The sequence below is a fragment of the Leiobunum rupestre genome, chromosome 5 (genome assembly GCF_980474605.1).
Source record: "Leiobunum rupestre chromosome 5, qqLeiRupe1.1.hap1, whole genome shotgun sequence".
Taxonomy (NCBI): domain Eukaryota; kingdom Metazoa; phylum Arthropoda; class Arachnida; order Opiliones; family Sclerosomatidae; genus Leiobunum; species Leiobunum rupestre.
Genome location: NC_143388.1, coordinates 36066138 through 36093635, shown reverse-complemented (window position 1 = coordinate 36093635; position 27498 = coordinate 36066138). Strand labels below are relative to the sequence as shown.

At 38.9% G+C, this 27498-nt stretch overlaps 1 protein-coding gene across 1 annotated transcript; it reads right to left on the bottom strand.

Moving 5' to 3' along the window:
* Positions 1-3413: 3413 nt before the first annotated feature.
* On the bottom strand, positions 3414-27498 carry LOC149944369 (cytochrome P450 3A19-like). The gene is made up of 7 exons (XM_090176328.1): positions 27399-27498; positions 13411-13504; positions 12845-12953; positions 7262-7350; positions 5084-5221; positions 4748-4913; positions 3414-3500 (listed from the first exon to the last, which is right to left on the bottom strand). The coding sequence occupies exons 1-7, from the start codon at positions 27496-27498 to the stop codon at positions 3414-3416; spliced, it is 783 nt and encodes a 260-aa protein (XP_090032454.1).

Sequence of the window (27498 nt, the reverse complement as noted above, 5' to 3'; positions counted from 1 at the left end):
TTCGATGAGAATGAGAAATGCTTATCTTTTCCTCATATGGTGGCCACTAGATGAAATTTAGCGTGGAAGTTACATACGCTGATAGGGTGAAATGGGAAATGCTAAATGTCGATCGCCGATGTGTCAAAGACAATTCGAAATTGTTTTACTCATTCTTGAAATTAGAATTGCTGAAAATATGTTCAGCTTTAAAATTTGTATGCGCAAAACCAAATCTTCCGATGGACGGGTGATTACTGCTGGGGCTGTTAGGTCAGAGGGTGGCTTAGATTTATTCGTCAAGCAAGACGACGGCTATAGGATCTTAGAGACTATAAGATCCAGCCCTGCATACTGGCAACACCGCCAAAAAGAGTTATTAGCTATGTTTAGGCAATTTGGCATTCCTACTTTTTTTTTACATGCTCTGCGGCTGAATCAAGATGGCTAGAGTTAATTAACGCACTTTTAAAGACAACGGGAAGAAGCATGTTAAGTGCGGAAGAGATAAAACAAATGGATTTTATGGAAAAAGCCAAACTTATACAGAACGACCCAATTACTTGCGCTGGGTATTTTGACTATAGGTTTAGAGCTCTAATGAAGCTATTGAGTAGTAAAATGGCACCTTTAGGCATTTTAGTAGACTTTTACTATAGGGTCGAATTTAAACACAGAGGCAATCCGCATATTCATTCTTTGCTTTGGGTCTCGGGTGCGCCAAAACTAAAATCCGACGGCTCTAACGAGGAAGAAATCGGAAGGTTTATAAATAAATTTATTTCTTGCGCTAAGTTAGAAGGTGAAGAATGGGAAGAGTTGTTAAAACTCCAAACCCACGAACACTCTTGGACTTGCAAAGTAAAAACAAGTGGAGGTCAAAAGCCAACTTGTCGATTCGGGTTTCCTTTCCCATCGTCGATCCCGAAAATCGAGACTGGCCGGAATTATACGGCAAACAAATTCAGGAATTAGTTCCTAAGGTATTGAATGCAATTGCAGATATAAAACCGGAAAATGCACCCGAGACATTTGAAGCCTTTTTGCAGGCTTTAGATTTCGATATCTCGGAAGAAGAATACGTTGACACGGTGTCTTTCTCGTTGAAGAAAAAGGCAGTTTTGCTTAAACGTCAACCAAATGAAATTAGGTTAAATCCCTACAATACAGATATTTTGCGCCTTTGGAGGGCTAACATGGATCTCCAATACGTTATGGATCCTTACGCTTGCGTTGTCTATATTGTCTCCTCTATGGGGAAATCGCAACGCGGTATGTCTTTGCTTCTAGCCGAAGCTTGTAAAGAAGCTAACCGAAAAGGTTCCAATATCAAACACAAATTGATAATTATTGGCAATAAGTTTATGTATGACAAGGGGGTAACCACTAGGTTTTTTAGTGTACACCGGACTTCAGATTACTTGGTACTACAGAAATATTACTTGTACTACAAAAATTTACTGAATATTGATTGTATTACCAATTATAACACCGTACTGCCATATATTACACATTGTATTACACCGTACTGCCATATATTACACATTGTATTACACCGTACTGCCATATATTACACATTGTATTACACCGTACTGCCATATATTACACATTGTATTACACCGTACTGCCATATATTACACATTGTATTACACCGTACTGCCATATATTACACATTGTATTACACCGTACTGCCATATATTACACATTGTATTACACCGTACTGCCATATATTACACATTGTATTACACCGTACTGCCATATATTACACATTGTATTACACCGTACTGCCATATATTACACATTGTATTACACCGTACTGCCATATATTACACATTGTATTACACCGTACTGCCATATATTACACATTGTATTATACCGTACTGCCATATATTACACATTGTATTACACGGTACTACGCGGTATTACAGCTAATACACATTATTACAGCTGCTGCACAAAATTACACTATACTACAATTTTTAATGGTATTACATAATTATACCAAGAATGTATTTAATTAGAATTAGTATATAATTAGCGAAAAATTCCGCGTAAATATAACTAGAAATAGAGCCCGCAAGCGCACGGGGTCATGGATATAGCGAGGGATATAGTGAACTTTTTCGATTCATATGTTACAGGTTATTTAATCCATGTTACACCTAAGGCAAAATAAAATAAATAAATTGTAAAACAAGATGGCACAGCCAAAATAGTAGCCTCTTCCTCTTAAGACCTAATTTTCCCACTAGCGTTATTTAAAATAACATTTAATCGAAATAGCAATGATAGCAAGTCCAACCTATACGCCGGAACTCCCAATGGGGGAGAGAAATCGCCCTTTGCTCAGCACTGGAATAGATAGATAGAGATAACTAATACCTATCGAATGACGCCTGAAAAGGACCCCAGAGCGAATTGACCCGACGAAATAACATGAATTATAACTAACTGAGTTAACCAGTGGCGTAGACAAGGGTGGATTTCCGCGTCCAGACCCCCCCTTGGGCCTGCTTTTAACTGTACTAAATTTCCACCCTTTTCTCGACCCCCTCTTAACATTCACATACTTCGACCCCCCCCCCCCCCTTGAAGAATTTCTGGCTACGCCACTGGAGTTTACAGCTTCCATTGCTGCGATCGGACGATACGACGATACCTTCGCTCGACTTACGCTCTCAGTTTCTTTGAAGGAAAACAACGAGAAAAAGCCTCGGAAGCGCTAACCGAGGAACTAACGCGAGCGAACCGTCGGAGTGAACTATCATCGGGAACTAACCCATTTCTAATTTTTCCATAAAATAGGGGATGATGACCCTTGATGGGTTGTTGTCTCAGTTGTTGTCGGAACTTGTATTACGCATAAACCGAGGCTTAAACAACGTCATACCATCGGTGATTTACCCGCTCGGGCTATGCGAGTAAACGTCATCGTCCCTCCCGCACCGTTCCCTCTTCACTTTCGCCTGGAATGTCACCTTCGCCCTTGCATCAGAGTTCCACTCGTTCCCTCCTATGTTCCCTCTGTCGTTCCTAAATCGAATTTGAAAAGTATTTTAGCCTATATTTCCAATATTACTTAGGTATTACACAAAATCATTTGGTAATACATGAGTTTAAAATATTATGCAATAATGCACTGTACTATATTATACGACATCTTAATAGACAACGTACTTCACTTACTACGCGCAATATTACTTGATATTACGCGAAATTACACGGTATTACACAGTAATTCACCATATTACAAAGTAATTTGTAGTATTTATTCGTAATGCAAATAGAAGTGTACAGCTACTACATGAAGTGGTTACCCCCTCGCGTATAAAAAGCTTTACAAAAGATTACTTTTGAATTGTATTTAAATATTTAATAAAATTGAACACCTCCCACATTATTAAGTGCAAATGAAAATATTTGAATTAAATACATTAGAAGTTATTTATGTTTTCCGCTTTGAGCCACACTCCTTTTTTGGGCTGGATCACTGAAATTTTATCGACCACTGATAGTTTCTCCTGAGATTAAAAAACAAAAGACATGTTTTTAATACATTGCAACAACTTGAAAATTAAATTTTCAATTACGCTATTATGACTAATGGTTCAAATACGAACTCCTCAAAGCGTTTTTGAGAGAAATGCAAAATCGCATTTTTATGGTAAGATCATTTGAATCAGCCTACAGGAAAGATTCTTTGCTTAAAGCAAGTGTCGGCTCTATCGTTGCCCTCTGTATTTTTGATTGGGTCTATGTAACGAAGATGGCTATGATTGCTTAGATCGCCGGGAAGGTGCTTCCATCTATTATCGACTTTCAAAAACTTATTGTCATTTATTTGAAAGTCGAAGATTACGTGATTGAAACACGTGGTTGTGGAAAAGCCAATCCAAGCTAAGTTAACTGCGCACGTGATTACGCAAAGCCAATTAAAGGAAGAGGTACGTCGAGGCACCTACTTTTGAGAGAATAATTTGCTTGCTCAACTTGTTTCAATTTCCACTAAACTCTACGTTAGTGACATCTTTCGCTCGCCAATGATACTAACCTTAAAATAGGAGCCGACACTTGCTTTAAGGTCATAATTTCGAATCTTTTTGTCCGGTCACATGGAACGTTACACAATAGAAAAAATTTAACATTTCTGTTTATAGTGAAAACCAAACTATGGTCGCCCTGAAGAAGCGCACACAAAAGTCTGTCAATGTTTTTGGTCTTAGAAGCAGTACGGATTTCCCGCCAAAGCGACGATTTGCCCTCTATAGGTGGATCAGGGCGAGGTTGGACAATAACTAAGGCCCGAAACGAAATTAAATAATATCGAGGGCTTTGGTTGCATGATGTCAAGGGCCCGTCATGGTGTTACGTGAGCGAAGGTTGGAAATGTCTAAGGCACTAAGCGATGATGCGTGGTTCGAGGGACTTAAAAGATTATAGATGATATACATTTTACAGGACCCGTAGCGAAGGTAAATCATGTCTAGACCCGAGGCACTTTTAGAAAATGATGCCTTATCCTTTTTCTGGAACCCATTAAGCAATTTTAAAAAAACATTTATTCTTACATGTTATATAACATATTTTTCAGTATCAGTAAATTTTTTATGTATGCACCAATTTGTTTCTTACTCGTTTATGACTGATCTAATGATGATTCAAATAAAAGTTCAACAAGCTCCCACCCCTCGCTTCAAATTAACGAAAAGTTTCTACCTTTGATTCTGAAATCAGTTTAAAAAAACCTAAAAAAGTTTGTTTTTCTTACAATTTCAGAGTGCTCGCTCGGCTCCAGACGGTATCGACTGAGAAGGCTGGCCATGGTGAGCTTAATTTGCAATTGGGCAAACCTCATTCCAATGCAGTTTCTGGGGCCGGCGCCAAATGGCTGATAGGCCATTGGAACTATTTTCTTTTTGTTTTCAGGCGAGAACCTCATAAAAAAAACATTATTTGCTATTTCCTTTCACAATTAGAAATATTTGTTATAAATGTAAACTTTAAAAATATAAAATTAATTTACTTAAATATTCATGGAAATTAAACAGCCTTTATAATTAAAGTTTTAAACTGGTTTCATGTAGGTCTTTTGAGTTGAGATTACCTTTGAGGGTCGAATACTTCCGGGCTGTTCCACAGCTCTTCGTCAGAGTGTAAAAGGCAAATCGGGATATGAACTGACAGGTCTTTGGTAATTTTCAAATTTCCGTATTGTTCTTCTTTTGAAACAGCTCTTGTATGTCTTTATTTGAAAAACATTTCAAATGCAATATCAATAATTTACATAAAACAATCATTCTAAGAAAAAATTAAGTTTACGTTGTAGCTTTTGGACCGACAAAGTGGCTTTTTTTATATTTCAGAATAAAATCTAATGGTCTCACGGTAAAATGTTTTAATCAAATTCATAGTTTTGGTAACCCAATATTCGAGCGCCACAGTTTCGTTTAAATTTCACTGGTATCCAAAAATTGGGCAGGAAAACTCCAAATATTGATTGGTCATTAAAGATTTACATTATAATATATAAATTAATAAACAAAATGCTCAAGACGCTGAACTAAAAGTCACGTTTTCAAGTGGACTCTAGAGAAAAAGCAAGAGTGGGGTTGTTCGAATTCCTTTTATTCAAAAACTACTACCTCACATCATGTGACGAATTCACAAATGTTAGATGAATCTTGAGTTAGTTAACCCGCTTGAAAAGTCTAAAAATAAACACTCGCCCGAAAGCTAAATTCCAGTCTTGTAGCAAACATATTTCGCTTTAGCTAAATAACAATAAAAGGAACAGTAGAAATGAAAGTTTATAACTTAAAACTTTTTTCATAATATTTCTTAGTAGTTAAGTTATACGCTTAATCTTTTAGGAGTGTTATCTGTTACTATAGTTAAGGGAATAATCTAACACATTTCATGGATTTACTCAAAAAAAGGAATTTGCGTATGAGATTTTCAACTAGCCGAGATAAACAACTACGCCAAAGGAGAACTAGAAAACCAGGAAAGTGCAGCGGGCTTCCTGGTTACCCCACACGAATCTTATCTGTACATAAACGTTGTATCTAAACTAAACTAAATCGTATTAAGGTCAATGGAATGTCAGTGGGTTTTCTAAACCGTATAATGAAAATTCTACAGAGTTCGCTTTGTGTTTATTATGTGTTTTTTTGGGTTGTCGGTTCTAAAGAGGTTTCTATAGTTATTTATCAAAGATTATGTTGAGTAAATAGTTTGGCGTTTATATCTTTGATTATAGTTTTATTAAACTTCTTAACATGTCTTAAAAGTATTCATCCCGATAGATAAAGATATACTCCTAGCCTATGTTATATCTATACAAACTCTAGTATAATATCGACACAAACCGTAAGGTAATATTTATACACAATCCAGTTTAATTTATAAACCAGCCCCTGTAGAATTACCACATAACCTCCAATTTAGTTTCTACACAAGCACCAAAATAGAGACCCCAAACTTCAATAGTATTCTTACAAACAAATTATGAAGTGTCTTCACAAACAAATTATGAATTTCCCCACAAAATATACCGTTGTCACACAAACATTAAAGAATAAACGCACAAAATTTAATAAAGTTTCATCACAAACATTACAGAGTTTCATTACAAACAATAAAGATTTTCCACACAAACGTTAACAGATCTCCCACCCAAGATTTGATCAAATATCTTCGCAAAATTTGTAGAGGTTCTGCATAAATTGATTTAAAAAATGACCCAAGAAACACCTAAGACAAACACTGCTTTCTACTAAAACTGAGTGGTGCAATTAAGGGTAATTTTTGTAAAACATTTTCTAACGGGATACTGGCAACCAGCCTAATGAAGCCTATTTTTCCAAGTCCTAAAATTTCATAGCGTAAACTCAAAAGCAGTACTCAAGGTTCTATTATGGTATTGCAAATAGCTAGAGTTACGGACTTGTGTCCACTGTCCAATCATATTGACAAGAAAATTGTTACGTCACAATCACAGCTAAACTAATAACGAAATGCTCTTTCAGCGTAAGAGTCCGATAAATCTGGGACATAAGATATGCTTTCACCGTACGAGACAAAGCAAAGTATCATTTGAAGTTAGATATCAAACTTTTCCACGGCTGTTTCAAAATAAAAAGGATCATTGGATGATTGGATAATATATACTTGAATAAGGCTAACTTGAAACAAAATGATACTTGTATAAGGATCATTTGAGATCAAACGCTACGCCAAAGTCTCATTTCGAACAGAATTTCTTCGTCCAATAAATACTTACACATAAACAGTGTTATAGAACCTTAAGGTTTCTTTCATCACTTGTTCAAGGTATTTCAATTTTGCAATACTGGAATAGTTTAGTTCACCCTGAAAAATTAAAGTAAGAATAAGGTTTTCTATAGAACATTTCTGATATCAGGGATATTGGATCGTTTGTTAGTTTATCGTAGTAAACAAATCGTGCATTTTGAGCAGGGCAAATCACTTTTAAACCAAAAACTGCTCAGATAATAATTGAATCGTTTTTACAAACAGCGAACTAACTGTCACCAAAAGTATCATAAGACCCAAAATTGTGTCAGAACGGTATAGTAGCTAATGAAAGTTTGTCGCAAAGTAAAAAAGGGACACGAAAGGGGGTCGGAAATTACGTCAACAAAATCGAGGTACTCCAGCGCCGCCGAGTGAGGCGTTTTAGAACGTATGTCTACGGGCGAGTAAATCGAAGAGAGAAAATCGCGCCAGACTATAGACTAAATATAATGTTGCTAGTACTATTCCAACTAGTAGGTTATGTAGAGTTTGTAGACTATAGTGTGACTAGGTCTCACTAGAAACTTTAATAGGCGCGAAGGTACAGCTGACACACTTTTGGGTCTTATCCTACTTTTGCTGTCACCTAAACAGCTCAAATTGTTTTTCCACTAGCGTAAAAGCACTGAATTTTGTAGTTTACAACTGGCTGTTGTTTTTAAAGAAAACAAGGCTTTAACTGATAAAATTAAAATAGCACTGTTTTTTAAAGCAAAATTAAGAAAATATATTTACTTTTTCACTATAGATGTGCGTAGAGTTTACCTTCCGTTGCTGTTTTATACTAATCAGCATTTTAAGTGTCATTAACAGTGCCAAGAGATTGTAAATAGGAAAATTATTTACAACCATAATATGATGAGATAAAAGTGCCCTTTTCATGGATTTATTAAAGTTTGGAGAGCGTTAATTCCACAGTGCAACGGTTTAATCGCACCTCTCCTGGTACGTCACGCTAACCGCTGTCATTTAATCGACGACCACGAATTATCCAATGTTAAGAGCTAAGGGTATGCTAAATGACTACGAGAAATTACCATGCCAATGGTCATTTATTACACAAATTAAACGCTTAAACAAATACAATATTAAGCACCTACACAATTTCAATCAATATCGACTAATAACGTTGCAATTCCCCGACAATCCCAACCCACATGGATCATCATTCCAAAACCTCATTCAAATAAACCCCGACACTACTACTATACAAAACCATTAAACCGATACTAGTAAAATCTTACAAAAACTAGTTGCCAAGCAAGCCATTTATAACTTATAATTGTACTTATCACAATTGTCGGTACCGACCGCCGATGCGTCACCTTAGGAAACGGAATTTGAAGAGTTGAGTACAGTTGGAAACAGAGAAAGACTAGACGATTGAAGATAGCAGCGACGAACGAAGGCTCCGACAACGAGACAGGTGGTGTTCGCGCATAGCGCGACTTAAGAGCGAATAACTTATTTTTTTACTAATGGTTCAACTAAGAACTCTTTTAAACGCACATTTGACCCTAAGGTCCAAGCCCCATACTAGGGTTTTAATTTTACGGAACACTGTAAGTTGAGCTTGAGGATTAAGTTGAGATTCCGGATTGATAGAAAAGTAAAAATAATAATAATAATAATAATGATACTATTTTCTCCAGAGTTCCCTGGGTTTAATGTCAAGGTTCATCCGGGAATCTTTTGTCTCGTGTAGGTGACCCAATCGCTGACTATGGTTGGAGTTTATACTACCCAATCAAAAAATTACGAGTAGTTTCAATACAGTTCTAGAATTATTTGTGATTTACAACTGATACTAAGAAATTTTAAAAGTTATTCGGAAGATGGCTTTATGGCTTATTCATCCTGGCTTGGCAGTTACCCCAATTACAAACCCACTAAAATACACTAATAAATTATATAAAAAGTAAAATCCCCTGACAAGTAAAAATATTCCCCCAAAACCCAAGCATACACGTTCAAAACAAAGTCATAAATTCGTCACCCGCACGAAAGGTAAAACATTTTTCCCGAGAAACTCGGACGTTTGGCGATTTGACCATCGGCACGGTATTTGTTTGAAAAAAGGATTAAAAAGAAAGGTTGGGAGCTCCCTGACGACCAACAAAGGCGATTCTTATCATCGCCGACCGAGCGGGTTGCAAAAAATGGGCCCCACACAACTTTATCTCAATCGTATGGAGGGGTTATTCTACTACTTTTCCTCCCCGTATACAATTAGCACTCTTATTTCAATAACTCTATTTAATTCAAAAATTTCGTTCCAACAGAGGAAAGAGAGACGAGGGACATTGGATTCTAGGGGCGTTGAGCGCGAGGAACGGGATTCAGCGACTTTGCTTTCCGTCATTGAATCTTGGGTTTCGCCTGTCACGACCATCCTCACTGATTTCTAGAAAGCGTACGATGTTCTAGATCCGGAGAATTTCAGCCATTACATTTTATGGACCCGGACTGTGGCGTCCATACCAATCAGAAAGAAGGCGGCTAGTCCCACGCTAAAGCCGCAAAGCAGAGAGGTGGACCCAAAAATGTGTGGTATTCGGATACTTGGCCATGTAGATGTTCCGGACTCGGGCGTAAAGGGAGGGCAAGAACGTCTTCCTCGAGTTTTTGGATGAACGCGCCGCTCTGTATGTCCCCGCAAACACGGAGTTCCGGAAACGAGGGAGATGGGGTTCAAGCTGTACCAAGTATTGTCTAGTCGCCATTGACTAACCCGCACATTGTAAATTTCATTTCAATAAAAATTTCAAGATACGAATTTCCTAGGTACTATGTCTTCTAGGTGAGGCACTTTTGTTATACGTTTATAAATTGTCGCCACCCAAGGAGCCTGGGTCCCGAATGGATGTTGGGAGACTTTGAAAATGCGTTGAGATTGAAGAATAATGCAAAAAATACTTAATATTTAAGCTGCATCTGAACTACACAAACTAAAATAAAATTACCAGCTGAGAGAGTAGAATATAATTTTTCAATATACTGACCGATTGTACTTACGAAACTGTCGCTGAATTCGTTGACAATTTTTTGTCGTTAGTTCAGCGATAAGAGTAGAATAGAGCTAGTTGTTGAAGATGTAGCTTACACATTTTGATCGCCACGTTTGCATTACTTCACGGGCGTGGTTAAGAGGTACCGGGTGTCGTGCTAAGTCATGTATTTAAATTTTTATTTTTACTTCTTTGGTGTTCGCAATCGGGTTTTTCCATGTTCGATCTATTTGTGCGATGGTATTCGTCTGTCCGAGTTTGGTATCTCGTATGTCTGAGTCTAGCTATTGCTGGATACGCTACGGTTTCTTTTTTTTTGAATAATTATTCTAAACCATATTAAATGTCTTAAATTTATTGTTATATTTTTCCATATCGCTTATCAGTCTATTTAATCGGTTTTTTGCATAGAGGTAAACATTTTAAAAGTTAAAACAGTCACTATAAACGGTCCTCAACCGGTGTTAAACCGTCACTTAAACCAGGCCCCGATGATTTTGTTGACTCGCTTTCCAAATTTCATAACGATTCAATCGTGAGCCTACCTGCCATTTTAATATTATCTCGGTCTGCTGTGCTTCGTATTCGAAATGGTTCCCGAAATTTAGCCGCCAGTTGCCTTTCTAATATCATCAATTCGGTTACCAGTGAGAATTCGGTTTCCTCTTTGGCCATTTTGTTTTGGTTCCCGTTGCTGCCGAAGGGAAGCCCGCCTCCTCGCTACGCGTGTTAAAGAAAACATCAACCCGTTCCGTGATGGGCTCGTAATTCTTCAAAGTCATGTTATCCGACTGCGATATTAGTCTGTTCCTATGTTACAGGAGCGGTTCGTCTGCTCCGATGTTTCTTTCGCTCCCAACGATGCCGCCACCTTCTCGCCCCACAGAAGTAGTCAACCTTCGGGGTTTGTCCACACGGATTTTTCCTTTGAGTCCGAAGACAATCGCTAATGAACCAGGCTACTTGGTTACAATTGTCGTTTCCCGCTTATCAAGGGGGCCTGGGTCTCGGCTTTGCTTCTTAGCATGCCTCTCCTCTTTACTCTCGTCGGTTTCCACTTGGAGACCTTAGTTCTCGATATTTTCCCTGTCTCTATTGACTCTAATGACTTGTATTTTCGCGATGCTTTAACTCAGTAGGAGGCTCCACTAGTCGAAATATCCTTCACATGGATCTCCGTCCATGCATCCAGTGACCGGGACAAAGCCTCTGTCAGCTCTGCAGACTCTGGCTGCAGGCTTAAAGCCCTTCCTTCGCCGTCCCAGGGTATACTTTGGTTTGGCGCCGAAATATGTGTTCCGCACGCCTTCAACTGCGGTAGCAGTCTGTATTACTTTGGTACTAATGGTTTGAATTGCAAAAGAAACTCTGGTAGGCACGGTGCAGTCAATGACGTAATAAAACGCACTCTTACATCTGCTGCTATTCTGGTGAGACGAACAGACGAGATATCTTTGGTACCAGGGGAAAATCTTTGGTCGAGGATTTTACATGCCCCATCTAACTTGGCGGTTCTCTCTTCAGCGCCCTCTGTACGGAAAGCCAGGCTGAACTAAGGAAGGAATCCATAAACGCGGGTTTGGAAAATCAGTTTATTTTCACTGCGGTCGCAATCGAAACTTTCTGGTCTTTCGGCCGGGATGGTCTGGCCTTGATCCATTCCATAGGTCGTCTGATCAGGTAGGCCACTGGCGAGACTCCGTCGGTGGCTTTCTTTCTGAAACAGATTGCCATCGCGGTGCAGAGAGGCCACGTGACCTCTTTGTTAAGCAGGTACCTTCCTGACCCCTCGCTAGGATATTGTTTTTTTTTGTTTTGATTGTATATCATGTCTGTTTATTAATAAATACAGAACTTATCAAAATATAAGAAAACGGTATATATACTGACCAAAGCTCACTTTAAAGGTCCCTACAATATTATTATAAGGTAAATTGATTAGGCTATTGGCTAATTTTGAAGTGAAAGAAATGGAAACAAACAATTGTCCAAAATAATGCGATATGTTTTAACCGAAAATGTATTTCAATTGAAAATACCTTTTTGGAAAGCTTCTTTCAGCAGAAGATCATTTACAAAACATCTATCGTACGCCCAAACGTTTAACAATCCCATAAGTGAATAATAATAATCAACACCACCTTAGAGCGAAGTTATCGACCGTTTTCTAATGCCTTTAAACAGGTGGCCCGGTTACAATGCGTAAGAGGGTGGTGGAAAGCCCTCCATGCCACGTGAGCCTATAGCTCCCTGCATTTACTATTACCGTTAACCTTAACAAGATTTATGAAAAGGGGAAACAGAAGAAGTTGGGTATAAACCCCTTTAACCAGTGGGGGAGATAACTTGCAAATTCAACGTAGAAGAAGATTTTCCGAGTTTTCACCCAGGGCCACATACTAGGATCGAACCCAGCTTCTCTTTTGCGAGGCCAAAGTGCTAACCACACCACCACTCCACCTGGCTCCGTAAAGTCACGGTACTAATAAAATCAGGCCATCCAGAAATGTGTTCGAAGAATGCCTAATGTAATCACTTACAAATTCAGCTTCAACCTCTCGAATTTCGTCTCTAACTTTCTCTTGAACCTCAGGATTAGATATTAGAGCATGCGACATATATCCAAGAGTCGAACTGGTCGTTTCATAACTAAACCCAAAATAAAATATATAACATTTTATAAAACAAGTCTTCATTTTAGCCACAGAAATTGCTTTTAAAAACCTTTTATTAAAAGTAACCCCTTAAACGTGTCTTAAAATTTCAAGCAAACTGTATTGTCTTGTATTTCATGACTTTTTAACATGTATCTGTTTTATGAATAACTTTGCTGAGTAAAGTATATCTTTACCAATTTCCGCTAAATATTTAAAAAATGTTGGGTCAAGTGTATCTCAGTAAATAGTCCTATTCTTGGATCCGAAGAAACTTAACCAAATTGGTTTATTAGTTAGTGCCAAACTTAAATAAAAAAGATAAGGAATCATAAATGTAATGAAGCAACACCAGAAATATTAGCTTAACTCATAAAATTGATGGTCGCGTTAAGATAATAAACTGGCTTATTTTGCAGTAAAGTTAGATGAAACATTAAATGTTTACTTACCCAGCAATTAGAAACATAATTGTATTAGAGACAACTTCATAGTCACTCATGGAGTACTTGGATTTCTTATTAGCATCTGTTACATCGTTCACCACTAGAGATAAATGAAAGAATAAAATATCACTGATAATAAGAAACACAATGTCTTCAATATAATTTGAATATTAAATTTAAAATGGAACAAATTTTCAATCATATTGTACGTTAACTAAATAAACATACTAAAAGCATATGAAAAAGCTCAGTTTCCCCGGGGAAAATATAATATAGCTTACGGTGTATCAATTTATGACGCCTAAGAAGCGATGGAAATTGATTAGGACTGTAAAGAGAGTTTTTAGTGAAAAACATTTTGGACATTTTGGAGATTTTATTTTGGCCCATAATCGTATACTTTAGGGATATTGTATAAAATTTTTGGTCACCCTTACAATAACTCTCAAAGTGGTCCGGTTTTGTTATACAGTTTTTATTTTCAGGATATTCTTCATAACAGCAGTTTTATTCAATGTATGAAATCTGTTTAAAAACAAAATTTTAACGTTTCCTTTAGACGCTAAACTGAAATCGTATTTTGACGTTACCATCTAGGTCTTCCCAACGTTGCCTTTAATTTGTACTTTGTTATACAAATAAACCAATGATGACTGATTTCAGTATAGAAAAATAATAAAAATATTCGAAAAGTTGTATAGAATTATACTTTTGATCACCTAACGCTATCTTAAGGACTAGAGTGGCGTTTCTTAGAATGACGTTCCTTGCGAGTTAAATTCCTTACGACTGACGTTAATTACAATTTACATTACTTGCGAATGACGTTCCTTGCAAATGACGTTCCTAACGAGTGACTTTCCTTACGAGTGACGTTGCTAACGAATGACGTTCCTTACGAGATCCTATGCTTACGAATGACGTTCCTTATGAATGACGTTCCTTACGAATGACGCTCCTTACGAGTGACTTTCCTTACGAATGACGTTCCCTACGAATGATGTTCCTTACGAATGACGTTCCTTACGAATGACTTTCCTTACGAGTGACGTTCCTTACGAGTTACGTTCCTTACGAATGACGTTTCTTTCGAATGACGTTCCTTACGAATGACGCTCCTTACGAGTGACTTTCCTTACGAATGACGTTCCCTACGAATGATGTTCCTTACGAATGACGTTCCCTACGAATGATGTTCCTTATGAATGACGTTCCTTAAGAGTGACTTTCCTTACGAGTGACGTTCCTTACGAGTTACGTTCCTTACGAATGACGTTTCTTTCGAATGACGTTCTTTACGTATGACGTTCATTACGAATGGCGTTCCTTACGAATGACGTTCTTAACGAATGACCCGTACAAAAATATGTCTATAGAAAACCCACGTTTTATCTCCATAGCTTTTCCTTGGTTTTTCAATGGGTTTTCTTTAGAAAATTGGGTCAATTTTCTATAAAAAAAACCCTTTTAAAGTTTTCTCTATAGAATTATCTGATTGGTTTTTGAGGAAACAAACCCTTTTGCACTGGTAAATATAGTTAAATTTCTATAGAATTTACCGAATGTTTTTTGTTTGAAAATAGAAAATTTTCAATTTTAAATAGTGGCATTTCTATAGAATGGGCTGATTTGTGTTTTAGAAAACACCAATTTTTTACTGTTAATTATAGTAGAAAATCTATAGAATTTACCGAATGTTATTTCAGAAAACATTATAACCCATCGAAAGATGTTCTTAACAATATCTTAGAACACTAAAGGTTTATATTGGTTGTTTTTATAGAAAAACTGTATAGAATATCTATAGTATAACTTTCGAATTTTATTAGAGTTCTTATAGCTTTATTATAGAATTAAATTGGATAATTGGAGTGTGTTAGAGAATTCTTTGAATATTATAATATCCTTTTACGAAAACTCTTAACAGCTTGCAGAGGGGCTCAGATTGACTTGGGCTACATGCCACAACAAATAACATCCAAGTGAACCTCATTAGGAGTATTTAGAACACTGATACTACACTTTTGCCTTAACCAAAAGGCCGAGAAGCTAACGTTGAGTTCGAGATATAAATATTCATAACAAATGATTCAATTTATGCAAACGGTAAAATGCAAAAGAAATAAAAAATTACGACAGATGTGGCGAACCGTAGCATCCACATTTCATACGAAATGCTAGGCCTGAACAATCTCCTTCGCTGGCTTGATTTTTAAGAAGATCCAAAGTCTATTAGTAATCGAAACGGTTTCAAATATTAAATTAAATTTCACTTAGAAAAACAATTATTGAAAAACCGGAAACCAAGACTTTCAGTTAAGACGAAAGACCGGAGACTTGTTACCAAAACAAAGTGGAAATTATATATCAGAAACCGTCAGAGGATGATCTTCCTGGCGACCAGATTTTCCGGTAGAGACCTGCAGAACAGAAATTCCATCGGAGACCTGGAGACGAGACCTACCGACGTAGACCTAGTGGCCAGACCTTCCGACGGAGATCTGAATACCCGGAGATAAGATCTTTCGGCAAAGACCTGGAGAGTAGTTCTTCCAGCGGCGATTTGGAGACCCAAGTGACCCAATCTTCCGACGGAGACCTTGAGACCATATATTCCGAATGAGACCTTGAGACTTGGATATCATATCTTTCGGTAGAGACCGAAAACTTGTATTCAAAGACTATTTATACGCTATGACCGGTAACACTGTGCATAGTCAATTAAATGCACCTTATTTCTGATACACGACAAGCTGCTTAATTACGTAAAGTTGAGGGTATTTTCTTAAAAAGCATCACACTGTCTGCAACATAATAAGTCCCCGGTCTTTGCTATTAATTATCGTTTCTTCCGTTTGTTGTGATACATGTAAATAGGCGAATAATGTGTTTAAAGGATGATGCTCATACAGTTTATGCGATGTATATTTCAACAAGCCAAATCTGTAACCCGCTACCCGGTTACTTATGCTGTTTCTAAAAAAAACAATTGGTAAATCGTGTAGAAATTCCACTAAATTTACAAATGAATAATTGCTGTTTAAAAAAACGGCCAATTCTACGGAAATTCTACTATATACCAGTGAAAAACTGGTGTTTTAACAACAAAAAACACAATAAATTATATAGAAAATGACTAAAATTACCAGTGAAGTGTTTTCAAAACATTTGGTAAATCTATATAAATAATCTATTTAATAAAAGGTTCAGAAATTAACTCAAGTATCGAAATAAAATCTACTAAAAAGCCAAAGATAAACCATTAAAATAACCTAGGAAAAGTATTAAAAACCAAGGAAAACTATAAAGATAAAACTCGGGTTTTCAATAGACATATTTTTGTAAGGGCTTGATGGGATAGCTCGAAAACCTATAGAGTACTTTGGGAATATCTATAGACATTTGAAGTTTTTAAACCATAAACATTTCCCAAAAAAAAGTTAGTGGTATTTTCTTCGAAAAGTGTATTGAAAAAGATATTCCTATGGTGTCCCATAGCCTTTCTATAAACCTCTATATATTTCTATAGATATTATATACACGATTTTTGAACGGGGACAATCCCCACGAATGACTTTCCTTACGAATGACTTTCCTTACGAATGAAGTTTCTTACGAATGACGTTTCTTACGAATGACGTTTCTTACGAATAACGTTCCTTTCGAATGACGTTACTTACGAATGACGTTCCTTACGAATGAGGTTCCTTACGATTGACGTTTCTTATGAATGACGTTCCTTCCGAGAGACGTTCCTTACGGGTGACGTTCCTTACGAGTGGCGTTCCGTGCCAATGACGTTTTTTTCGAATGACGTTCGGTAAGAATGTTGTTCCTTACGAATGTCTTTCCTTACGAATGACGTTCCTTACATGTGACGTTCCTTTTGATAGACATTTCTTACAAATGATGTTCCTTACGAGTCACGTTTTTTATGAGTGGCGTTCCTTACGAGTGACGTTCCTTACGAGTGGCGTTTCTTACAAGTGACGTTCCTACAGAGTGAAGTTCCTTACGAGTGACGTTCTTTGCAAATGACATTCCTTGCGAGTGGTGTTCATTACAAATGACGTTCCTGGCGAATGACGTTCCTTACGAGTGACGTTCCTTGCAAATGACGTTCATTGCGAGTGGCGTTCATTACAAATGACGTTCCTGGCGTATGACGTTCCTTACGAGTGACGTTCCTTACGAGTGGCGTTTCTTACAAATGACGTTCCTGGCGAATGACGTTCCTTACGAGTGACGTTCCTGGCAAATGACGTTCATTGCGAGTGGCGTTCATTACAAATGACGTTCCTGGCGAATGACGTTCCTTACGAGTGACGTTCCTTGGAAATGACGTTCCTTACAAGTGACGTTCCTTACGAATGACGTTCCTAACGAGTGACGTTTCTAACGAGTGACATTCCTAAAGAGTGACGTTTCAAACGAGTGACGTTACTTACGAATGACGTTTCTTACGAATGACGTTCCTTACGAGTGGCGTTCCTTACGAGAGGCGTTCCTTGCGAATGACATTCCTAGCAAGTGACGTTCCTTACGACTGACGTGCCTCATGACTGACGATCCTTACGAATGACGTTTCTTTCGAATGATGTTCGTTAAAAATGTCGTTCCTTGTGAATACGTTCCTTACGAGTGACGTTCCTTGCAAATGACGTTTCTTATGAGTGACGTTCCTTACAAGTGACTTTAGTTAGAAGTAAAGTTCCTTGCGAGCAACGCTCCTTACGAGTAACGTTCCTTACTAATGACGTTCCTTACGAGCGACGTTCCTTACGATTGACGTTTCTTCCGAGTGACGTTCCTTGCGAATGACATTACTTACGAGTGACGTTCCTTGAAAATGACGTTCATAACGAGTGGCATTCATTGCAAATGACTTGCCATACAAGTGACATTGCTTGCAATGATGTTGCTTACGAGTGGCGTTCTTTGTAAATGAAGTTCCTTACGAGTGAAATACCTTGCGAATGACGTTCCTTGCGAATGACGTTCCTAACGAGTGACATTCCTTACAAATGACGTTCATTACGAGTGGCGTTCATTGCTAATGACTTGCCATACAAGTGACATTCCTTGCAATGACGTTGCTTACGAGGGGTGTTCAATGCGACGCTCCTTACGAGTAACTTTCCTTATGAATGACGTTCCTTGCAAATGACGTTCCTAACGAGTGACTTTCCTTACGAGTGACGTTGCTAACGAATGACGTTCCTTACGAGATCCTATGCTTACGAATGACGTTCCTTATGAATGACGTTCCTTACGTATGACGCTCCTTACGAGTGACTTTCCTTACGAATGACGTTCCCTACGAATGACGTTCCTTAAGAGTGACTTTCCTTACGAGTGACGTTCCTTACGAGTTACGTTCCTTACGAATGACGTTTCTTTTGAATGACGTTCTTTACGTATGACGTTCATTACGAATGACGTTCATTACGAATGACGTTCCTTACGAATGACGTTCTTTACGAATGACAATCCCCACGAATGACTTTCCTTACGAATGAAGTTTCTTACGAATGACGTTTCTTACGAATGACGTTCCTTTCGAATGACGTTCCTTACGAATGACGTTCCTTACGAATGACGTTCCTTACGAATGACGTACCTTACGATTGACGTTCCTTACGGGTGACGTTCCTTACGAGTGGCGTTCCGTGCGAATGACGTTTTTTTCGAATGACGTTCGTTAAGAATGTTGTTCCTTACGAATGTCTTTCCTTACGAATGACGTTCCTTACATGTGGCGTTCCTTACGAGTGACGTTCCTTACGAGTGACGTTCCTTGCAAATGACGTTCATTGCGAGTGGCGTTCATTACAAATGACGTTCCTGGCGAATGACGTTCCTTACGAGTGACGTTCCTTACGAGTGGCGTTTCTTACAAGTGACGTTCCTACAGAGTGAAGTTCCTTACGAGTGACGTTCTTTGCAAATGACATTCCTTGCGAGTGGCGTTCATTACAAATGCGTTCCTGGCGAATGACGTTCCTTACGAGTGACGTTCCTTGCAAATGACGTTCATTGCGAGTGGCGTTCATTACAAATGACGTTCCTGGCGAATGACGTTCCTTACGAGTGACGTTCCTTGCAAATGACGTTCCTTACGAGTGACGTTCCTAACAAATGGATTTCCTTAGAAGAAATGTTCCTTACGAGCGACGCTCCTTACGAGTAACGTTCCTTACGAATGACGTGCCTTACCAGAAAAGTTCCTTACAAGTGACGTTCCTTACGAATGACGTTCCTAACGAGTGACGTTTCTAACGAGTGACATTCCTAAAGAGTGACGTTTCAAACGAGTGACGTTACTTACGAATGACGTTTCTTACGAATGACGTTCCTTACGAGTGGCGTTCCTTACGAGAGGCGTTCCTTGCGAATGACATTCCTAGCAAGTGACGTTCCTTACGACTGACGTGCCTTACGACTGACGTTCCTTACGAATGACGTTTCTTTCGAATGATGTTCGTTAAAAATGTCGTTCCTTGTGAATACGTTCCTTACGAGTGACGCTCCTTGCAAATGACGTTCCTTATGAGTGACGTTCCTTACAAGTGACTTTCCTTAGAAGTAAAGTTCCTTGCGAGCAACGCTCCTTACGAGTAACATTCCTTACTAATGACGTTCCTTACGAGCGACGTTCCTTACGAGTGACTTTCCTTACGAATGACGTTCCCTACGAATGACGTTCCTTAAGAGTGACTTTCCTTACGAGTGACGTTCCTTACGAGTTACGTTCCTTACGAATGACGTTTCTTTCGAATGACGTTCTTTACGTATGACGTTCATTACGAATGACGTTCATTACGAATGACGTTCCTTACGAATGACGTTCCTTACGAATGACGTTCTTTACGAATGACAATCCCCACGAATGACTTTCCTTACGAATGAAGTTTCTTACGAATGACGTTTCTTACGAATGACGTTCCTTTCGAATGACGTTCCTTACGAATGACGTTCCTTACGAATGACGTTCCTTACGAATGACGTACCTTACGATTGACGTTCCTTACGGGTGACGTTCCTTACGAGTGGCGTTCCGTGCGAATGACGTTTTTTTCGAATGACGTTCGTTAAGAATGTTGTTCCTTACGAATGTCTTTCCTTACGAATGACGTTCCTTACATGTGGCGTTCCTTACGAGTGACGTTCCTTACGAGTGACGTTCCTTGCAAATGACGTTCATTGCGAGTGGCGTTCATTACAAATGACGTTCCTGGCGAATGACGTTCCTTACGAGTGACGTTCCTTACGAGTGGCGTTTCTTACAAGTGACGTTTCTACAGAGTGAAGTTCCTTACGAGTGACGTTCTTTGCAAATGACATTCCTTGCGAGTGGCGTTCATTACAAATGACGTTCCTGGCGAATGACGTTCCTTACGAGTGACGTTCCTTGCAAATGACGTTCATTGCGAGTGGCGTTCATTACAAATGACGTTCCTGGCGAATGACGTTCCTTACGAGTGACGTTCCTTGCAAATGACGTTCCTTACGAGTGACGTTCCTAACAAATGGATTTCCTTAGAAGAAATGTTCCTTACGAGCGACGCTCCTTACGAGTAACGTTCCTTACGAATGACGTGCCTTACCAGAAAAGTTCCTTACAAGTGACGTTCCTTACGAATGACGTTCCTAACGAGTGACGTTTCTAACGAGTGACATTCCTAAAGAGTGACGTTTCAAACGAGTGACGTTACTTACGAATGACGTTTCTTACGAATGACGTTCCTTACGAGTGGCGTTCCTTACGAGAGGCGTTCCTTGCGAATGACATTCCTAGCAAGTGACGTTCCTTACGACTGACGTGCCTTACGACTGACGTTCCTTACGAATGACGTTTCTTTCGAATGATGTTCGTTAAAAATGTCGTTCCTTGTGAATACGTTCCTTACGAGTGACGCTCCTTGCAAATGACGTTCCTTATAAGTGACGTTCCTTACAAGTGACTTTCCTTAGAAGTAAAGTTCCTTGCGAGCAACGCTCCTTACGAGTAACATTCCTTACTAATGACGTTCCTTACGAGCGACGTTCCTTACGAGTGACTTTCCTTACGAATGACGTTCCCTACGAATGATGTTCCTTATGAATGACGTTCCTTAAGAGTGACTTTCCTTACGAGTGACGTTCCTTACGAGTTACGTTCCTTACGAATGACGTTTCTTTCGAATGACGTTCTTTACGTATGACGTTCATTACGAATGACGTTCCTTACGAATGACGTTCTTTACGAATGACAATCCCCACGAATGACTTTCCTTACGAATGAAGTTTCTTACGAATGACGTTTCTTACAAATGACGTTCCTGGCGAATGACGTTCCTTACGAGTGACGTTCCTGGCAAATGACGTTCATTGCGAGTGGCGTTCATTACAAATGACGTTCCTGGCGTATGACGTTCCTTACGAGTGACGTTCCTTGGAAATGACGTTCCTTACAAGTGACGTTCCTTACGAATGACGTTCCTAACGAGTGACGTTTCTAACGAGTGACATTCCTAAAGAGTGACGTTTCAAACGAGTGACGTTACTTACGAATGACGTTCCTTACGAGTGGCGTTCCTTACGAGAGGCGTTCCTTGCGAATGACATTCCTAGCAAGTGACGTTCCTTACGACTGACGTGCCTCATGACTGACGATCCTTACGAATGACGTTTCTTTCGAATGATGTTCGTTAAAAATGTCGTTCCTTGTGAATACGTTCCTTACGAGTGACGTTCCTTGCAAATGACGTTCCTTACAAATGACGTTTCTTATGAGTGACGTTCCTTACAAGTGACTTTAGTTAGAAGTAAAGTTCCTTGCGAGCAACGCTCCTTACGAGTAACGTTCCTTACTAATGACGTTCCTTACGAGCGAAGTTCCTTACGATTGACGTTTCTTCCGAGTGACGTTCCTTGCGAATGACATTACTTACGAGTGACGTTCCTTGAAAATGACGTTCATAACGAGTGGCATTCATTGCAAATGACTTGCCATACAAGTGACATTGCTTGCAATGATGTTGCTTACGAGTGGCGTTCTTTGCAAATGAAGTTCCTTACGAGTGAAATACCTTGCGAATGACGTTCCTTGCGAATGACGTTCCTAACGAGTGACATTCCTTACAAATGACGTTCATTACGAGTGGCGTTCATTGCTAATGACTTGCCATACAAGTGACATTCCTTGCAATGACGTTGCTTACGAGGGGTGTTCAATGCGACGCTCCTTACGAGTAACTTTCCTTATGAATGACGTTCCTTGCAAATGACGTTCCTAACGAGTGACTTTCCTTACGAGTGACGTTGCTAACGAATGACGTTCCTTACGAGATCCTATGCTTACGAATGACGTTCCTTATGAATGACGTTCCTTACGTATGACGCTCCTTACGAGTGACTTTCCTTACGAGTGACGTTCCTTACGAGTTACGTTCCTTACGAATGACGTTTCTTTCGAATGACGTTCTTTACGTATGACGTTCATTACGAATGACGTTCCTTACGAATGACGTTCTTTACGAATGACAATCCCCACGAATGACTTTCCTTACGAATGAAGTTTCTTACGAATGACGTTTCTTACGAATGACGTTCCTTTCGAATGACGTTCCTTACGAATGACGTTCCTTACGAATGACGTTCCTTACGAATGACGTACCTTACGATTGACGTTCCTTACGGGTGACGTTCCTTACGAGTGGCGTTCCGTGCGAATGACGTTTTTTTCGAATGACGTTCGTTAAGAATGTTGTTCCTTACGAATGTCTTTCCTTACGAGTGGCGTTTCTTACAAGTGACGTTCCTACAGAGTGAAGTTCCTTACGAGTGACGTTCTTTGCAAATGACATTCCTTGCGAGTGGCGTTCATTACAAATGACGTTCCTGGCGAATGACGTTCCTTACGAGTGACGTTCCTTGCAAATGACGTTCATTGCGAGTGGCGTTCATTACAAATGACGTTCCTGGCGAGTGACGTTTCTAACGAGTGACATTCCTAAAGAGTGACGTTTCAAACGAGTGACGTTACTTACGAATGACGTTTCTTACGAATGATGTTCCTTACGAGTGGCGTTCCTTACGAGAGGCGTTCCTTGCGAATGACATTCCTAACAAGTGACGTTCCTTACGACTGACGTGCCTCAAGACTGACGTTCCTTACGAATGACGTTTCTTTCGAATGATGTTTGTTAAAAATGTCGTTCCTTGTGAATACGTTCCTTACGAGTGACGCTCCTTGCAAATGACGTTCCTTACGAGTGACTTTCCTTACGAATGACGTTCCTTAAGAGTGACTTTCCTTACGAGTGACGTTCCTTACGAGTTACGTTCCTTACGAATGACTTTTCTTTCGAATGACGTTCTTTACGTATGACGTTCATTACGAATGACGTTCCTTACGAATGACGTTCTTTACGAATGACAATCCCCACGAATGACTTTCCTTACGAATGAAGTTTCTTACGAATGACGTTTCTTACGAATGACGTTCCTTTCGAATGACGTTCCTTACGAATGACGTTCCTTACGAATGACGTTCCTTACGAATGACGTTCCTTACGGTTGACGTTCCTTACGGGTGACGTTCCTTACGAGTGGCGTTCCGTGCGAATGACGTTTTTTTCGAATGACGTTCGTTAAAAATGTTGTTCCTTACGAATGTCTTTCCTTACGAATGACGTTCCTTACATGTGGCGTTCCTTACGAGTGACGTTCCTTACGAGTGACGTTCCTTGCAAATGACGTTCATTGCGAGTGGCGTTCATTACAAATGACGTTCCTGGCGAATGACGTTCCTTACGAGTGACGTTCCTTACGAGTGGCGTTTCTTACAAGTGACGTTCCTACAGAGTGAAGTTCCTTACGAGTGACGTTCTTTGCAAATGACATTCCTTGCGAGTGGCGTTCATTACAAATGACGTTCCTGGCGAATGACGTTCCTTACGAGTGACGTTCCTTGCAAATGACGTTCATTGCGAGTGGCGTTCATTACAAATGACGTTCCTGGCGAATGACGTTCCTTACGAGTGACGTTCCTTACGAGTGACGTTCCTTGCAAATGACGTTCCTTACGAGTGACGTTCCTAACAAATGGATTTCCTTAGAAGAAATATTCCTTACGAGCGACGCTCCTTACGAGTAACGTTCCTTACGAATGACGTGCCTTACCAGAAAAGTTCCTTACAAGTGACGTTCCTTACGAGTGACGTTTCTAACGAGTGACATTCCTAAAGAGTGACGTTTCAAACGAGTGACGTTACTTACGAATGACGTTTCTTACGAATGACGTTCCTTACGAGTGGCGTTCCTTACGAGAGGCGTTCCTTGCGAATGACATTCCTAGCAAGTGACGTTCCTTACGACTGACGTGCCTCACGACTGACGTTCCTTACGAATGACGTTTCTTTCGAGTGATGTTCGTTAAAAATGTCGTTCCTTGTGAATACGTTCCTTGCAAATGACGTTCCTTACAAATGACGTTCCTTAAGAGTGACGTTCCTTACAAGTGACTTTCCTTAGAAGTAAAGTTCCTTGCGAGCAACGCTCCTTACGAGTAACGTTCCTTACTAATGACGTTCCTTACGAGCGACGTTCCTTACGATTGACGTTTCTTCCGAGTGACGTTCCTTGTGAATGACATTCCATACAAGTGACATTCCTTGCAATGACGTTGCTTATGAGTGGCGTTCTTTGCAAATGACGTTCCTTACGAGTGAAATACTTTGCGAATGACGTTCCTTGCGAATGACGTTCCTTACGAGTGAAATACTTGGCGAATGACGTTCCTTGCGAATGACGTTCCTTACGAGTGACATTCCTTGCAAATGACGTTCATTACGAGTGGCGTTCATTGTAAATGACTTGCCATACAAGTGACATTCCTTGCAATGACGTTGCTTACGAGTGGTGTTCAATGCGACGCTCCTTACGAGTAACTTTCCTTACGAATGACGTTCCTTACCAGAAACGTTACTTACAAGTGACGTTCCTTACGAATGACGTTCCTAACGAGTGCCGTTTATAACGAGTGACATTCCTAACGAGTGACATACCTTCAAGTGACGTTCCGAACGAGTGATATTCCTTACGATTGACATTCCTTACTAGTGACGCCCCTTCATAGTGAAGTTTCTTATGATAGACGTGCTTTACAAATTACATCTCTTACTAGTGATGTCAATCGCAACCTCCCCTACTAGGGACTTTCAGTCCAATGACCTCCATCTTTCGAGACCTTCGTTACTTCAAACATCGATTACTCGCGACCTCTTTTACTAGGTGGCATTTTTACATAGGACCTACATTTTTGGGACCTTTTTCATTATCCTTTTAAGCAATAATAATTTTTAAAAATTCCTTTCTAACCCTAAATTTGTGTTAAAATGGAAATAAAAATACTTTTTTTCTTAAAAACGTTCCTGTTAATGATTTACATTTAAATTATTATATAATTGACTAAGGTTTAGGTTAAACGAGTTTTTGCATTTAGTATTTAATGACGGAGCTATGGAATACTCTAACAGGGCTAAATCAATTATTATTATTTTTGGACATGACAGCGGTATTGCCATCAGGGTTAAATTTTTAACAAAATTAATTTAAAAAATAATTTTAACTTTCATTTAAAATCATAAACGATTTCCTTAGATAACTTTCTTATGAACGTTACCGCTCAGTTGGAAGATTACCCAACAATCCATTTTTAATTTACAGTCCCGCCAAAAACGCCACATACATTTCACATTGCATTAACCCCATATTAAATCCATATTCGTCAACCAAATTGAAAATTATATTCCAAAGCGTTATTTATTCTTTATAATGTTCATTTTGACCACTATATAGTATTACGACAAAGGTCACAACACTTAAAAACCCAAGAGGAATTTCATTGAAAATGGGTGTTGACTTATTCATGTACAAAACTCACCCACTACTTATTACAAACAAAGAGCAATTTTAACTAATCACCTTTCCAATTTTTTAAAGTAATATTTCAATCACCCTGTATTTAAAACTAATAATCATACCTAAACCACCAATGTTTTAATATCAATGTAATGCTAACCAGTCAATCACTCTGTCTTTAAAATAATACTGGCACTTGGTAGTTTTAGATAACTGGTGAGTAACTTTACCACGCTTAATCAATCACCCAGTTATTTAGGAACAATATTTAATTCACTTAGAAGGAATTTGTACTAAAAGCAGCAGTTTCTAAACAACGAAGTGCATTAGAAACGATCCTTATCACCACCTTTTTCTTCCAATCAATGAATTGGTTTAATAACAAACGACCTGTATAAGAAAGTTGGCACCATTAAAAATAAGTTCCAAAAGCCACCAATATAGAATCGCCAAAACCATAAGGCAATACCCAATATAGTTAAAACTAGCATAACCAACACTGTATCTAACATTAGTCAAGATAGCTTAGCGTAGCATCAATAACACCGTATGTGAGATACGTGCGGTGCGCTAAAAATTACTCTGAAGGTATCGGACCTCCTGTAGAAGACAATGGACACTAGTCATTGTGTTAATATGGAGATTCATGGCGCTTGTATTTGAAATTTTGAATGGTACGAAACTGACATATTATTTAAAATTTAAAATTATTATTAGAATCGTAATCGTAGTTCAAATATAATCTGCAATAGCTTAAAATAACATTTCAACCAAGATGGTCTTAATTTAAAATGTTTGTAGATTTGAAGTCAGAAAACGCCAAAGGTCATTCAATTGACCAACTTATTAGCCTTCAATTTCCAAATTATTAATAGTGGCAGAGAGGGGATGATATTAACGGTCGAAAGATGTAACATTTACCATTTTACTACAAACGGCGAACGCCGGGGGAGGTTGCGTACTAAGTAAAAATAGTGTACACAAATTCCCATATTGAATTGTGTAAAAAGAAAATTTGCATTTAAACTAATCATGGTCCTCATAATGGTTATACAAGTATCTAAAAGTATTTATTGATATGTACTCACCAACTTTGTTTCCTGCTTGTTGTTCCGATTCATTGCCAGCGGTCAAATTTTCGCCAGAAGCGTTTTTAATAGCAGACCAAGAAATTTCCGCATCCAACAT

Excerpts from the sequence above, each read along its gene's own strand:
- LOC149944369 (XM_090176328.1), bottom strand. The coding sequence starts at position 27,498 with ATGTTGGATGCGGAAATTTCTTGGTCTGCTATTAAAAACGCTTCTGGC. Across the intron at positions 7,351-12,844 it reads GAGAGGTTGAAGCTGAATTT|GGTGAACTAAACTATTCCAG; the intron begins GTAAGTGATTAC and ends TTAATTTTTCAG. Across the intron at positions 5,222-7,261 it reads TTCTATAACACTGTTTATGT|ACATACAAGAGCTGTTTCAA; the intron begins GTAAGTATTTAT and ends TTTCAAATAAAG.